Below are 14,856 nucleotides of genomic sequence, written 5' to 3' on the forward strand. Positions count from 1 at the left end.
CACGCTGACATTTAAACTGATGAGTCCTGCTCTTAAGCCCAAACGCCGGGCTGTCAAACTGGCGAGGAGGACGAACACTTTCATCCCTAAGATAATAATAATAAAAAAAAATAAAAATACACGGGGGTAGCGAAGCTGAGTATGTGATCAGCTAATCTCCCAGCAGTCTGTGGCGGTGGCTGGGTTGCGGGGCGTCCCAGAATTGATTGCTAGAGCTTTTCCTTTGCCTTGCATGCCATATTGTTATCTCCTATTAAAGGAGTGTGTACAGAGACTCGGACCCTGACATAAATCACAAGGCTTGGGTTCGGTCAGGCTTAAGGAGGAGCAATCAATTATACTCTACCAGACACAGAGGAAGAGGCTGAGCTTGCACCCCGGGCTGCTCTCATTATCATAATCATCCCCCTTAAGTGATGCAGAGATACTTTCGTGTATAGTATACTGAACCCGACTAATAATGCAAACTGAAGACTGTATCACAGCGGAGGTCTCAGTAAGACGTACAAAGGGGGGGTATTTTGTACTCACAGGTAGGTTTTAATGTCTGGTTCATTTTCAGATGTTCAGCCAAAGCCAAAGGTGCACACAGACATTCAAAGTCAATTTACCGCTCAGAGCAAGAATGCAGTCGACCTGCAAAATAAATTTGTGTTCTTCCGTCGTTCTGGAGAAAATCTCTCAAGATCACATCATGCGATTCACCTGCATGAATTATAGGAAGTCTTCACAGTGCACTGGAGCTCAGTGCACATCAGATCAACTAGTTAGTTTGGACACATCAAAACTTTTTGTAACCCAGATGAATATAAATAAACTAATAAAAGTTTAGGTGAAAACTAAATGTAAACAAATAAAATAATAGTTGTGTTTAAAGTAACAGAATGCCACAAAATTAGTTGAAATTATCTTTATTTTTGTGTGTACTGCTCCTTTAGGAAGTTCAGCGGTAGCATCAGTAGCGCCACCTGCTGGAGGGAGGAGCAATAATTAGAGAAGAACAGAACGCTAGAGACGGAAAGGTCGAGGACGGGAGGAAAAGGAGAAAATAAATAGGAGCAAAAGAACTATATTTGGAGGTTTTACACCTTGTTTTCTTTTATTGGGAGATATATTCACCTGCTGTCCGCTTTGCTGGATTTTGTTTTTGTGTTTTAACCGAGGATTTGGTGAGTCGAAAAGCTACTTTTTCAGTATACTATCAGGTTATCCTTTGTTGTATTAGCCAAATGTGAAGATAATGTTACTAGCAGCTAAACTAAAGCAGTTTGAGCAAATGTTACGTTGTGTATTTTATGTTTTCATTAGTGTAATATGTAGCTAAACTTTAAGAAAGAAGCATACACGGTCAAGTTTGCCTCGCGAAAAGCGAGAGCAGAGCCGCCATTTTAGGTCGCGGTTGGAATTTAGATTAATATTTGACCGACATTTCAATGCTAGTACGTTAATTTTATTATTTTACTTGATATACCTGAAGCTAAAATGCCTGCATATGCGTTGCCTTGTTGTATGGCAGGCCAGGTTTTTTAAGTTGGGATCGCTGGTGTGTGAAACCACCTGGAGCTGTGGAAAGAAAGATGGTGAGCCACCCATAGGAGAGAGACTTGGAGGATCACTATTCTGAAAGAAACTTACCTGCACGCTGTGGACAAAGACACTGATTCCTACACTGGAACCGTGGTAGGACAAAACTGACAGGTTTTTGCAGCAGTACGCAGTGAATTTCATTTGGACTCATAAAGGACTGGTAATATACCAAACTGCGGAAATTTGTTTCATTGATCTGTGAGAGATTTGAGTTGTATTTTCTTTTGATATTTTATTGAACTGTGTTTATTCACTTTTCCTTATTGTGTGCCAACTTGGTATTACATTAATGGGTTGTTTAAAGTGAGTAAAGCTTAAACAGAACTTCTTAAGCAAACAAAAGAGAAAGTAGAAAAATAGAACTAAACTCTAAATTCAATTCAATTCAATTTTATTTATATAGCGTCAGTAACAATACAAATCGTCTCAAGACGCTTTACAAAAACCCGGCCTGAAACCCCCAGAGCAAGCCTGAAGGCAACGGTGGCAAGGAAAAACTCCCTTTTAACAGGAAGAAACCTCGAGCAGAACCCAGCTCATATGGAGGGACCCATCTGCCTAAGGCCAGCCGGGTACAGACAGAAGAAAGAGAGAAGAGAACAGCAAAGATAAATATGCCTAACTGAGATAATATGAGAACTTAAACTAAGTAAACTCAAAAGAGATACCAGAAACTAAACAACCAAAATAGGAAACCTATATATAAAATTATATCTAAACCAGATTGGATTAAATCTAAATGAACTAAATAGGAATAAATAACATTATTTTCCTGAGAATTTGGTTTCTTTTCAGTGGTTGAAGGGAATTGGAAAAAAGTTATTTGTTGTATGTGTGTATGTCTGTATTGGTATTGTTGTTTTTTTTCTGTTAACTTTTAACAAGCCGGCAGTTAAAACTTATTCACTGGTCTGTGGTCTGTTATTTCTAAGAACTAGTATTAATCACTCATACGAACCTAGACTCTGGTCCTAGCTATCTGTAAACATTACAGTGCTACACAACAATTGGCGAGCCAGCCAGGAGTGTTTGCTAGTCAAACTAGAAACAAAACACTAAATTGTCCTATTTTCCAGACCACACAGACCTAAACTAGTTAAGTCCGGCAATATGGAAGTAGTAGAAAGAGAGAGTATTAAAGTACCTAACTCAGTTATTGTTAGTGGACTCACTGATACTGAGGCAGACGAGGAATTAACTGATTTCTTGAACAAATATGGGCGCATTGCGAGAACAGTAAGAGTAGATAACCCCCAGTCTCCATACCACAAAAATGCTATTGTAGAGTATGAGAGTGGATCTGCAGTGAGCACTCTTAAGCCTGTACTTCCATACAGCTATGAGAGTCCCAGTCAAGTCATTTACCAAATAAGAGCCCTTTCAAGTGAATATGTGCCGATTGTAACTGGTAGCGCCACCCAGTGCTTTTTGAGCGAACTGCAAAAGATAGCCAAACTCAGTGGCAGATCCTTTGAAGAAATCTTGCAAGAACAGCTCTCCGAATGCAGTAAATCTGTAGCTGCTGAAATAGAGTCTATGAGTGAGCCTGCAAGTGAGCCTTCCATTGCGGTGCTCCAAAGCCCACCGGCTCAATCATTAGCTTCCGAGCCTCAAGTAACTTGTCAAGCTCATCCAGAGAGGACAACAGAACTGGGAGAACCTTCCTTGAGCAGCACACCCAGCCACACTACAGGAGATAAAACGCCTAAGGGAGCCATGAGTTACGTTAACCCTCCAGAAGTGCAACGAATGGTTGTAGAACACATCGTGAGAAGTGAAGCCCCAGTCTCGCAGATGAATGTGTCATTCAGACTCAGAAGTTTTTCTGGCAAAACCTTCCTTGTTTTACTCTAAATAGGCCTAACTGAGATAATATGAGAACTTAAACTAAGTAAACTCAAAAGTGATACCAGAAACTAAACAACCAAAATAGGAAACCTAGATATAAAATTATATCTAAACCAGATTGGATTAAATCTAAATGAACTAAATAGGGATAAATAACATTATTTTCCTGAGAATTTGGTTTCTTTTCAATGGTTGAAGGGAATTGGAAAAAGTTATTTGTTGTATGTGTGTATGTCTGGTCTATTATTGGTATTGTTGTTTTTTTTCTATTAACTTTTTACATAAACAAGCCGGCAGTTAAAACTTATTCACTGGTCTGTGGTCTGTTATTTCTAAATTTCTAAGAACTAGTATTAATCACTCATACGAACCTAGACTCTGGTCCTAGCTATCTGTAAACATTACAGTGCTACATTTTGCTTATTCAACTTTGACGAGTTTATTTTTCAAGGTTTATCAGAGTGCAGGGGTTGTACTTGTTGTTGTAATGTGTTGTGTAAGGATTCAAGGCGTGCTGCTGTTACAATCTACTGCTTTACAAACGGGGTCGGCACTAGAAGAGTGATGAACAGTAGCAAAGCTGATTCAAAACCCACGGCCTCAAAAGGAAGCATCTCAAAAATGGTGGAGGAAGTGAAATGCTGTTTACTCAACCAGAAATTTTCTGCACTGCAAGACCCACCATGTGACTTCCTGTCTTTCTGACTAATAATACACCCCCACCGCAAATAGGGACCTTTTTAAATTTCCCTAAAGTTTAAATTTAGACAGCAGCGACAGAAAAAGACACGTAATAGGCGGTTTAGGCTTCCGCGTCAATTTGACAACGCAGGCCCTAACGCCGTAGCCTGACGTGCACCTCCCCTGAAATGTAACTCATGGTGGAACACATGGAGGAAAGGTTAACTGAGGAGGTTTGGAGATGCAAACATTTGTTTGACTCGTCTTCGGCGTAATTTCAGCGGCCATTGTTGAAAGTGAAGCTGGAAGTAGATACAAAAATGAACCCGACTGGCAAAAAAGACACTAGTGTTTGGGCGGCGTTTTTGCAGAATGAACCACAAGTAGAAATGGCTTCGTACCAGTGGCGGCTGCTGGTCTTTCAAATAGGGGAAGCCCAGTTTTGTAAAATTGGCCAAATATTACATCATTAAATTTAACAGGGTTACTAATTAATTCTCCTTATATTGTATAGGCCTATGTTTATAGTTATTATTAGTTAATTACAGTGCATGAAAATGCACTCTACTGTTATCAGAAGTGTTCTTCGTATTATTATCATTCTTCTAACCAAAATTAATTGAATTAATTCAGCTTGAATCGTTTAACGTAGAAACTTCATTCAACTTTTAAGCTATCAACTTTTAAACTACAGTGGGTGCAGCTAGCTAGCTGGCTGGCTAGTTTACCCCCTACAATTGCAAATAAATGAACTTTTTAAAACTGAAATGAAAACAAGTAGCAAACTCAATAACGCTATATATTCACGATTTTATTTTGACGGATGGAAATAGTGCGATATATCGCAACAGATAATTAGCAGTAGCTTAGTATTAACCCTGTGGTATTACTGTAACTTCACTCGCCAAATATCCGCATGGGACTGACCTAAAATCCTTCGATGCAGAAGTATAGTCTGGTATAGGCTTAAAGCGCTGTCAATCACGACGAGTTCCAGCCACGTTAACAGTTCATCCAATCATCATACAGAAGCTCGGCGTCCTGGTACATCCCACTGCCCATTCACTCCCTGAGACGCCCGGCTTCCCTGGAAGTGACGATTTTGGAGCGTTTGTCCAATAAATGTCGAGCTTTTTTGCCCTGAGATCGGCCCATTCTGAAGCCCCATTGAAAGTCCATTGAAGCCGAGCCTCAATGGGTTTTTAAACGGACCGTGATATGAGAAAAAAAAATCACGATAGACGAACGGCTAAAACTTATTAACGATTGTGTTATTATAAGAAGTAGCCATGAAGTCGATCATGTTCTAGCACATTTTAGTTTGAGTAGTAACGTAAATCCGTAGTATTTGACGAAATTGCCAGTGATATTTTAGGGGAGGCTCAGCTTCCCCTGTAGTCTTAGAGCAATTGCCTCTGCTTCGTACGTAGGTTACGGCGTCTACGTCCCGCAGTACCTTGAATGAACCTTAAGAGTTCAGACTCCTACAGAACCAAACCAACCAGATCAAACTACTACCTCAATTTAATAAAACGCATGATTCGATGTTTCCTGCAGGACCTCATTTGGATATTTCTTCAGTCTGCGTGGCTTTATGTGTGACCAGCATAACCTATAAATGACAAACTCCGACAGCGTTTCAAAGCTCATCATATATAAAACAATAATTTATTATTTCTCTCATTTTACAAGACATCAAATTGTGAGGCTAACTAAGGATTTGTTAAGCGGTTATTCTGCTCGATACATGAAACCCTACGAGAAGCGACTACGACGTGTGCTTTAGCAAACACGGGCATTTCATTTTCAACAACGTGAGGGACACCGTTCTCTGAGTATACCTACTACATACACAATAATATCATGGTGAGATGTTCTCCACATTATGTAACAGATGGTACATCGCTGCTGGTATTTAACTGGGAAATCAGCACCATTGGAGAGAAATTAAAACAAAAAAAAAAATTGATACAAAATTTTATTTTTTAATTTACAAAAGTCCTTTTGGAAAGGGTTATGTGTTCTACGCAGCAGGGGGGGAAAAAAAAGCATTACGTATGTTTAGCAGTAAAATACTGATAAGAGATATATAGTATGCACAAAATATGTAAAATAGTGTAAATGCTGGCTGTTTATGTTTGGCACGCGGGCTTTACACACTTTCAAAAACCTTCCAAAAAGTCAAATATTGTCTTTTTGTTTGCAAAAATATCCAAAAATAGCAAGCAAAGGTAGAAAAGGTTATTGAAAAATGTTTGCAAAATCATCTTCGTATTGTAGCCGTGTCAAAGCTTTGTGGTGGAAAATGTTCGTCCAGAGAAGGCTTTCCTTATTTCCTATTTACACAATGTTTGCCACATTGAACGAGGCAGGAATCTCTACCCCAGCTGGTAGTGTCTTATGTACAGTCCATTACAATCCGTCCTTCCACCTGAACTTAGAGTAGATCTTAGACTGTGGTTACAGACAGGAGTGAGTTGTAAACCCTTGTGCCGTCCGGTGACTTGGTACCATGGGTCAGCAGTTCCTGGATGGTCATCCAGTTGTCAAATATTTTTTTATTCCTCTTTTTCATCATCTTTTTGTGGCTGAGTTCGATGATGTTGGGCTCCTTTTTGTCCTCGGGGCCGGGCTGCTCCTTCAGACAATCAGCTCGGCTCTGCTTCATGAACTCGCGGCGCTGCCTCTGCTCCTTGGCGCGCACGGCGTGCTGCTTCCTCTCCTCCTTGCTCCAGTAGCGGCCCATCTTCAGCTCACTTATGGCGTCGTCGTCGGTGGTCATCCCGCAGCGCTCCTCGTGAATCCGGAGGGCGCGCTCCCTCAGCAGCTTGTCCCGAACGGGCCGCTTCGTGATGTAGCGCGTGCCGTCGCTGCGGATCTTGACCTTCCACTCCATCTTGGGGTCCAGGTCGTCGGGAGTAATGTTGTCCCGGCACATGCTGACCAGACTCATCTGGCTCTGGGCGTACTCTACGGCCGATTTCTGCTGGATCAGCTGCATGTAGCTTTGGTAGTGCTGGGCGTGGGCAGGTATGTGAGCATGTTTATAAGGTGAATGCGGTTGGGAAAAGCCACGCCCACTCTTGCTGGACTCTCCCAGTTTCCTATCCTTGCTCTCAGCTTGCGGGACTCCCTCCGGATCCTTGGAGGAGCCTCTGCTCCGGCTGGGGCCGCAGACTTCCTGCACAGGGGACAGGAGGGGCTTGAGCAACCTGCCGTTGGAGCCCGATGGTCCAGCTGGACCCTGGTCCTCTGCTCCTCGACGAAGAGAGTTATCTGGAGACAGCTCCAGAGTCAGAGGGGTGCTACGGCAGCTTTCACCTGTGTTGTAGGCGCTGGAGCTGTCCTTGTCAGATTTCTCTGGCAGCTCTGTGATGTCTGACAGCTCATGGCGGCGAGCATCTATGCTAGTATTGTAGTTGCGGAAGCCGCTGTTGTGGAGCATCCAAGACTCGCGGCACTGCTCCCTCAGCTGCTGCATCTTGTGGGCGCGGACGATATTCAGGCACTCCAGCTCGATAGTGCGCAGCTCCTCGTTGAGCAGCTCCAGCTCCTTGTCCACTCCCTCCGGGTCCTGACCTTCCGCGCCTCCTCCCTGGCAGTACAGGCCCTGGGCTCCGCTGTTCCTCATCTGACACTTCAGCTCCAGGAGTTCTCTGAAGCGCTCGCACTCGTCGGCCGTGATGCCCAGAAAGTCGGTGTCGGCGTAGTCCGCCGAGATGAATGACTCGCCGCTGAAGGGCAGGTCGGTGCTGCCGAGGGTGTCCTGGCTGTACGTCAGCTTTCTGCAGCTGCCCAGCGTGTTGGAGGCCGTGGTCTGGTCGTCGCCGAGGTTCTCCTGCTCCGAGCTCTCGTCGTTTCGTGTGCTCTCGTCCGTGCGACCGACGCCGCTGTCCTTCTCGTGGTGGTTGGAGAGCAGCGTGGCCGTGTCCGTGGTGCCCCCATCCTCTTCGTGCTTCTTCTGCAGAAAGAAACAACAGAATGACTCCAAAGAGAAGAAAGCTGCTGTTGGATTCCTACTAGCTACTGACTATAAAACAAGCTTGAAAACAGAAGACAAGCCAACTAAATGGTTTAAACTAAAATATATAAATATGGCACATAAAGTTTGGATTTAATATTTTAGTAAGTTAGATAGTATTACAATTATTTGGAAGTGGATCTATAACAAAAGCTTTGCCAACAAGCTGAGCTTCTGTTCATGGAAAAAAACAGCTGAACATCTGCTACCCTCATCTGAAATGCCTCGGCCAAAATAACCTACACATGAACATATGTGCAGATTGATTGTGTGTCTTCACGCTGTGCACGTGTGGCGTACCTGCTGCAGCATGCTGGCGGTGAACTGCATGGCCTGATGGTGCTGCTGCTCCAGCATGTCCATGTGGAGGTCATCCAGGAAGTCGTTCCTGTCATCATCCATCCAGCCCTCGTCCAGCTGAGAGGCAGCGGAGGGTGGAGAGAGAGAGACGCCTCATTAGATGCAAATACTTAATTGCAAAAGTTTTCTCACACAAAAACAGACATCTGCTGTTTAAAATCAGGTTCTTGTGTGTTGGCATTTTAAGCAAACGGCATTATATTTGGTACCAAAAGTGACCATATAAGGGTAGAACATTTTAATTACCTGGATCTCTGGTCTGGCCACCAGCAGAGAGATATTCTGGTTTCCTTCACTGGTCAGTAGCGCGACCGCGTCCTCTCGATTTAGGATCTCAACACCGTTTATCTTAAATGGACACAAAGAACTATTTAGCATCTAACAACTACAACTTAAAGCAACTAAATGCTAAAAATACAACTTCCTAAAAACTGTTAAATGGTAATTTAATACATTAAGCATATATAAATAGGAGGAGATCTTACCTGGATGATTTTGTCACCTTCTCTAATTCTGCCGTCCTTTGCAGCTATGCTGTGCGGATCAATCTGAAGTGAGGAGACAATTGTGAGTTAAAGTGAACATCATTCATTTAGTATTTAAGCAGATTTGGGTGCCGCCCTGCGACACGTACCTCACTAATGTAGATCCCTGCCTCGTCCTCGTCGTCGGTTCTGTAACAGATCGTCAGGCCGAGCTTGTCTTGGATGTTGGCTCGGTACAAATCCACCTCCTGGTAAGATGTACGCACAGATTAATATCACACAAACCTGAAATAACTTATTTATTTATTTTTGCAGCAGAAAAATAGCTGCGTATTAGTATATTTGGGTTTCTGGACAAACAAAAGGTATCGACTACGAAATGGGATCACAGAGCAACATCGACCCATCAATCACTGTAATGAATCTTTCAGCTGGACGCAGGGAGGCCACTGGCTTTCTCAGAGGCCCACTGACAGGATGAGAAATGACGCAGTGGAACCGCGGACGGGTCGGAGCGTCGTTTTTCACTTGTCAACACCTGTAATCTTGCCGATACAGATAAAGATACGAGCGGCGCTGGTCTCTGAGGGCGGAGGACAGCCCCCGCAAGGGTTAACTCTGAGCAAAACTATCTTTAAAATAAATAAAAATAAATAACTCTGGGACCACGTTTGCTCTTTGTGTGCGTTCTGTGGCCGTGCGAGGCTGCAGCCACAGTCTGTGCACAGTCTCACAGCTGCACCAGTTTGTTTGCACCATGGTGGAGGTGATGTGTTAATTACAGTTAATGGCTTTTATTGTAAATTTTGCAGTTTTCTTTTAATTTATTTTACAAAAACAACATAGCTCAAATGATAAATCATTGCAGGGTAACACTAGATTTGATTAGATTCAATTTTATTGTCATTACGCATGTTTGTTGCCTTGTCCTTGAACATGAGTAATGACAATAAAGCTGAATCTAATCTAATACTACAATATTTTGTCATTTTTTTGTGAAATAAAATAAAATAAAACTACACAATATCTGCAGAATAACTACTTTGCATTGGTGCATCATAGTCAGCACTGATCAGAATCAGAATATATCAGAATATCCTGCAAGGAAATTGTTTCTTGCATTGCAGTTGCTGCCATAACGTGACCCCGGTGTTTAGGGTAAATTGTCTCCAAGACAGAAGATAAAGCAAATAATCCTAATTCTCTAAACCTTTTAACTGGCTATAAACATTTCACAGAAGTATGCACTTCTTTAATTGTATTCAAACAGTCAAATATTCCCATATATTCCTGTGTAAAGTTAAAAACATGATGATCTATAGAGTAACAAAGCACGCTCCAGAGCAGACAATCATAGGGTTGTTTGTCAGCTCAGCCGCTCTTCAAGGACGCAGGGGTTAGTCGGGGATGTTCATGCTGCACATCTGTCATTAGCTGCCCCCGAATTACACCTCAGTGCTTATAGTTCCTCCATCGATATTATTAATATCAGGCAGGAGGTTTAACAGGAGGGAGAGGGGGGGTCTGGTTTTTGAGGAGGTCACTGAAGGTGCACAACGGAGGTCTGATCACGGCCTCATCCAGCCATTGTTAGCGTCATCAGATTCATCACTGCAGCCCTATTATCTGTGCCATCTAATTATCCACCGGGCCTCATCTCCACTGCGTAGGAGCTGAGGAAGACTTATTAGGCCCTGTCACTAATAAGTAATGATGCCACCGTTGTGCATCTGCTGGAACAAACCAGCAACTCAATTCCTGTCTGGCTTACATCTCGGTGTCTGGATGCAGGGGGAGTGCTCCATCAATAAGCATGATGCATCAAGACTCGCGGTCTCTAGCGAGGCCATTGGACTGGAGACACTGAGGCGACCTCGGGTCTGCTTATGGGGCGATAATGCACTTCTGTCCCAGTGTAGATCTTCATTGAGAGGACACGGAAAGGAGACGGTGCTTTACCTCATATTCCAGCTCCTCGCGCTCTATGTCTTGTTGCATGCCCTCGAGGAAGTCGTTGGGGTCGAAGTACTCGTGCCCAGCAGGATGCCTAATAAAGAAAGAGAGCGGAAGATAAATTAGGAAAACAGCAGAATGCAAATTGAACACACTGTTTAAATGTACTGACACAATTGTCAGTCTGGATTTAATTTCGCCCCAGAGTTTGAAAATTAAATGTCAAGTAGAGGGGGGTGAGGGGAGTAATAAGAACCCGATGAAGAAATCACTCCTAAAACAGATACGTCAAAGAAATTCCCGGAGGCTAATAATTAACATGCTGTTTTATTAATTTGACTCAGAAATCAATTAAAGAAATACCCATTATTCATTAAAGGGCAACTGCTGCTGCCTCCAGAGTCAAATGTAGCCGGGCTGTGCGGCCACACACAAGACGCAAGAGATGCAATTTGGTGAATACGCAAATGAACAGAACCATCATTTCACTGTGGCCGTGTGCCCCAGAGGAGCTGTCGGCACCAGAAAGTGACAGGGACCTTTTTTCTTTCTTCCGTCAAATTTCACCCCAGCCCGTGTCGTCGCGGGCGCTCAGTCTGGGGAACGAGATAAGGTGTCCCCTTTCTTAAACGACTGTTGAGGTGTAAAGGTTCAGATCTTGTCTGAAAGCGACCTTATCAACGCTGCCGGGTCCTGACAGCGAGGATTTCAAATGCATTCTCATTTAAAAGTGGAATTTATCGTTGATATTATAGCAGCAATGTGATTAAAAGACAGTTAAACGCACAAACGAAGCAATACGCTCGACAACGCCCATCCTCTGACAGTCGGTCGAGGGTGGACGGTCGTAGATCTGGTTGCCTAGGTAACCCCTCTTGTGTATTAGTGAAAATACGGGTGGAGCATGGATGGGGCTAGCTCTTCTTACCACCATCGATCTTAACTGTGAAAAAGGAAACGCTACAATACTCCAAGGCCGCTACCAGAACGGTGAGTATGGCGGCTGGAAGCAATTTGGTGCTTGCACCATACGCCAATTATATAAGATGCTCCCAACTCAATATCCATACACTTCACGTTGCCAAATGTGTTTTTTTCTTTTGCCCGCCATCGCGACAACAAACCGAATTTCATTAATGTTCTACAGTCTCTTGTCGTCACGTGGCTCCTTTCATTAAACTTGCAGTGTTACTTCAGTTTCTGTTATTACTGTTTCGGAGAGGTGCCGGCTCAAACTTTAGGAGGCCATTTTGGAGGCTGCGGGGCTTGAGTCACTCTTTGGGTATTCTAATATAATTCACAGAAATCAACGAGGGCCGGCAAAAATAACAAAAGAATAACCGTAAAATAACAGTATGTACAGTACATGCACTCTATTAGTATGACTGTGCATGTATGATACTGACTGGACATGTTTGCATGTCAGAGAATAGAGTTTATTTGCCATTTGCACAGGTACACTGAAATTCTCGTGCATTTCCCTGAATCAAGCTTACTAAAATTTGAAAGGATTAAAAGAAAACTAAAAAATACCAAAGTTAGAAAGTGCACTTATAGACACAGAATGTGCCTAACATAGGTACAAGGATCATTATCAGGACGTGGTCTTGGGGTCAATTCACTGAGGTTGTGCAGTGCAAACAATTCAGTGTTGCTCATATTGCACACATATGAAAAAGCATTGCAGCTTATCTCTCAGCTGTGCTGCAGAGCCCTGACCGCCCCAAGGCTTTTCTTCTTTAGTCTGTACTTACTCCTCTGGGAGCAGATACTCCTCCAGCTCCGTCATGGGGGGTGAGGACGGAGGCAGCTTGGTGAGCGCCATGATGTGCTGCAGGGTGATGTCGGTCTGGGTGCTGATGTCCGAGACCTGGGTGTCGCTGACGGGGCTGACCAGTTTGGGGTACGGGGCTCGGCGCAGAACTTGGACCATGATGGGCTCCTTGGCGGTGCGGAAGGCCTCCACCGCCTGGTCGTGGGTGGCCTTGGAGAGGTCCTTGCCATTGACCTGGAAGAAGAAGATGTGGAGAAAAAAAACAATCAGCGAGAGATGGAAGAAGAATATTCCTTAATGTCAAACTGATGTAATCATTATCTCTCATGATTACGCCCTCGCAACAACTCAGCAACAATGTTCCTGTTGGAGAAATGACTTATTAATGCCTGGGCTTGTTTTACAGGGTCACGGTTGGACCACGTGGAGTAAGACCTTAATTAGGAAGCATCTTTCTTTAATTAATCAAGGTCATTAGCCGTGGCAGTACGGAGGAGCCCTCATTTAGCTAAGTAATTTCTCAGCAGAGGATAAATTTGACCTCCCGTCAGAGACAGTGGAGTGGGTGCAGGGCGTTAACCTGAGGAGATTAATTTGAACAAAAGGCTGCGGCGTGTCGCGGAGGAGAAGAGGCTAATTTAGTGCGGTTGAGCCACTTAAAGCCTCCGTGTGCCGATGAAAGATGAGCGTACGCCCTCTAAAGTCCCTGCACTCAGAAAGGAATGTCACCAGATCCGATGAGACTTAAAATTAAATAAAGGAGACTTAGGTCCGCACAGATCCACGCTGTCCAAAATGTCAAGGCTCCGCATATGGATTAAGGTTTTTCCACTTCCGCCCAAATGCCATCGTGTCGCCGGGAGTTCACCAAAGAAGCTACTGTGGAAACCTTCAAGAATGCATTCTCCGTCCCGCATTACCACGCCGGCTTTCTGCTTTATCAGGGTTCGCACTGCTGCTGTTCTGCGTTCAATCACCACATCACACAGAATCTGGTTGGTTTTTGATTCCTGAACGCATTTGAGGGCTTTGATAGCATCTCAGCCTGCAGCTCTTTTCATTTCACAGACTTCCTCCTCCTTGCATCTCTGCCGCACACACACACACACATGCTCCCATCCCTCTTAGAACATTGCTGCTTTCTATCGGGATCGTGCAGCGTTTGCAGGTCATTAGGCGTGTCACGAGTCTTTAGCCGTCCCTTCTCACTCCACCCCGACATCTAACACGCTCGCGAGTCCATGTTCGGGGATTAATTTTCTGATAACTGTGTGGCCGGTTGGCGCGACCGCTGCCGGCTACGGCTGCCTCATTCGAATTCACGGCGTAGTTTGCGGACTCAACCGTGGTCCCGCACATCAGAAGTAGCACCAATATTAAAACGCCCCCAGGGAATAATGTCTATATACAAAACCTGGCGTTGACCCTGGCTGTGTAAAGACTGGGCACATATTTCTATGGAGCAGAGCATACAGAGACCAAAGGCAGTAGGCTTGTGTGTGCTAGGGCTCAGAGGAAGGATGAAGAAAGCAGGAAAAAAGGAGGAAACTTGATGAAGAAGTCAGAGGAGGAGGCTGTGTGCCCACTAATAACTAGAGCAGATTAATGCTAATCCTGGGCCTGCAGGATAATTGGATCATCTCAGCGGACTTAAACTTCTACTGCTTCTACACTAGAACTTAGCAAAAAAATAAAATAAAAATGAATGGCTCATCTATTTGCAGTCTGCACGGAAGAAACTTAGAATATCACAGAATAGTAATGTGGATAGCCCTACGGAAAAAACAACCTGGGGTTTGACTATGAGCTGAAACAAACCAAAACAAGTATTCTAGTCTAAAAATCACACGGCCATCTTTGTTTCCCACAGCGAGCCATAATGTTGCACATCAGCTGAGGAATACAACCCCCTTTGTGCTTGCCTCTCTCTGCATGTAGGCTCCAACAGTCAAACCTGGTTGCCAGGAATCCCGGGGCTACTCGAAGGCAGTGAACCAGAGACAAAGCCTTTAGCCCTCTTCTTGTTGAGCCCGGAGCATTCTGCCTCAGTGCTCTCAAAGAGGGGAGGGGGTCCCAAGCTGCGGAGGGGGGGTCCCACGGCCTCCATTCACTCCGCTCACCTCTGACACGGAGCGGCCCTTTGCAGC

At 44.1% G+C, this 14,856-nt stretch overlaps 1 protein-coding gene across 3 annotated transcripts in view; it reads right to left on the reverse strand.

Annotated features, from left to right (window-relative positions):
- Positions 1–4,523: 4,523 nt before the first annotated feature.
- pdzrn3b (PDZ domain containing RING finger 3b) overlaps positions 4,524–14,856 on the reverse strand; it is a 94,244-nt gene continuing 83,911 nt past the window's right edge. For 2 of the 3 annotated variants that reach the window (XM_084543901.1, XM_084543899.1), the window contains 7 exons: positions 12,690–12,943; positions 10,942–11,029; positions 9,132–9,230; positions 8,983–9,045; positions 8,744–8,845; positions 8,438–8,554; positions 4,524–8,077 (listed from right to left, as the gene is read on the reverse strand). In XM_084543901.1, the coding sequence (XP_084400027.1) occupies positions 6,566–8,077; positions 8,438–8,554; positions 8,744–8,845; positions 8,983–9,045; positions 9,132–9,230; positions 10,942–11,029; positions 12,690–12,943 (2,235 nt within the window). In that variant the 3' untranslated portion in view covers positions 4,524–6,565. The remainder of the gene's footprint in view (positions 8,078–8,437; positions 8,555–8,743; positions 8,846–8,982; positions 9,046–9,131; positions 9,231–10,941; positions 11,030–12,689; positions 12,944–14,856) is intronic. The other variant, XM_084543900.1, reaches the window with a different exon arrangement.

This window comes from Chelon labrosus, assembly GCF_963514085.1.
Source record: "Chelon labrosus genome assembly, chromosome: 4".
Taxonomy (NCBI): domain Eukaryota; kingdom Metazoa; phylum Chordata; class Actinopteri; order Mugiliformes; family Mugilidae; genus Chelon; species Chelon labrosus.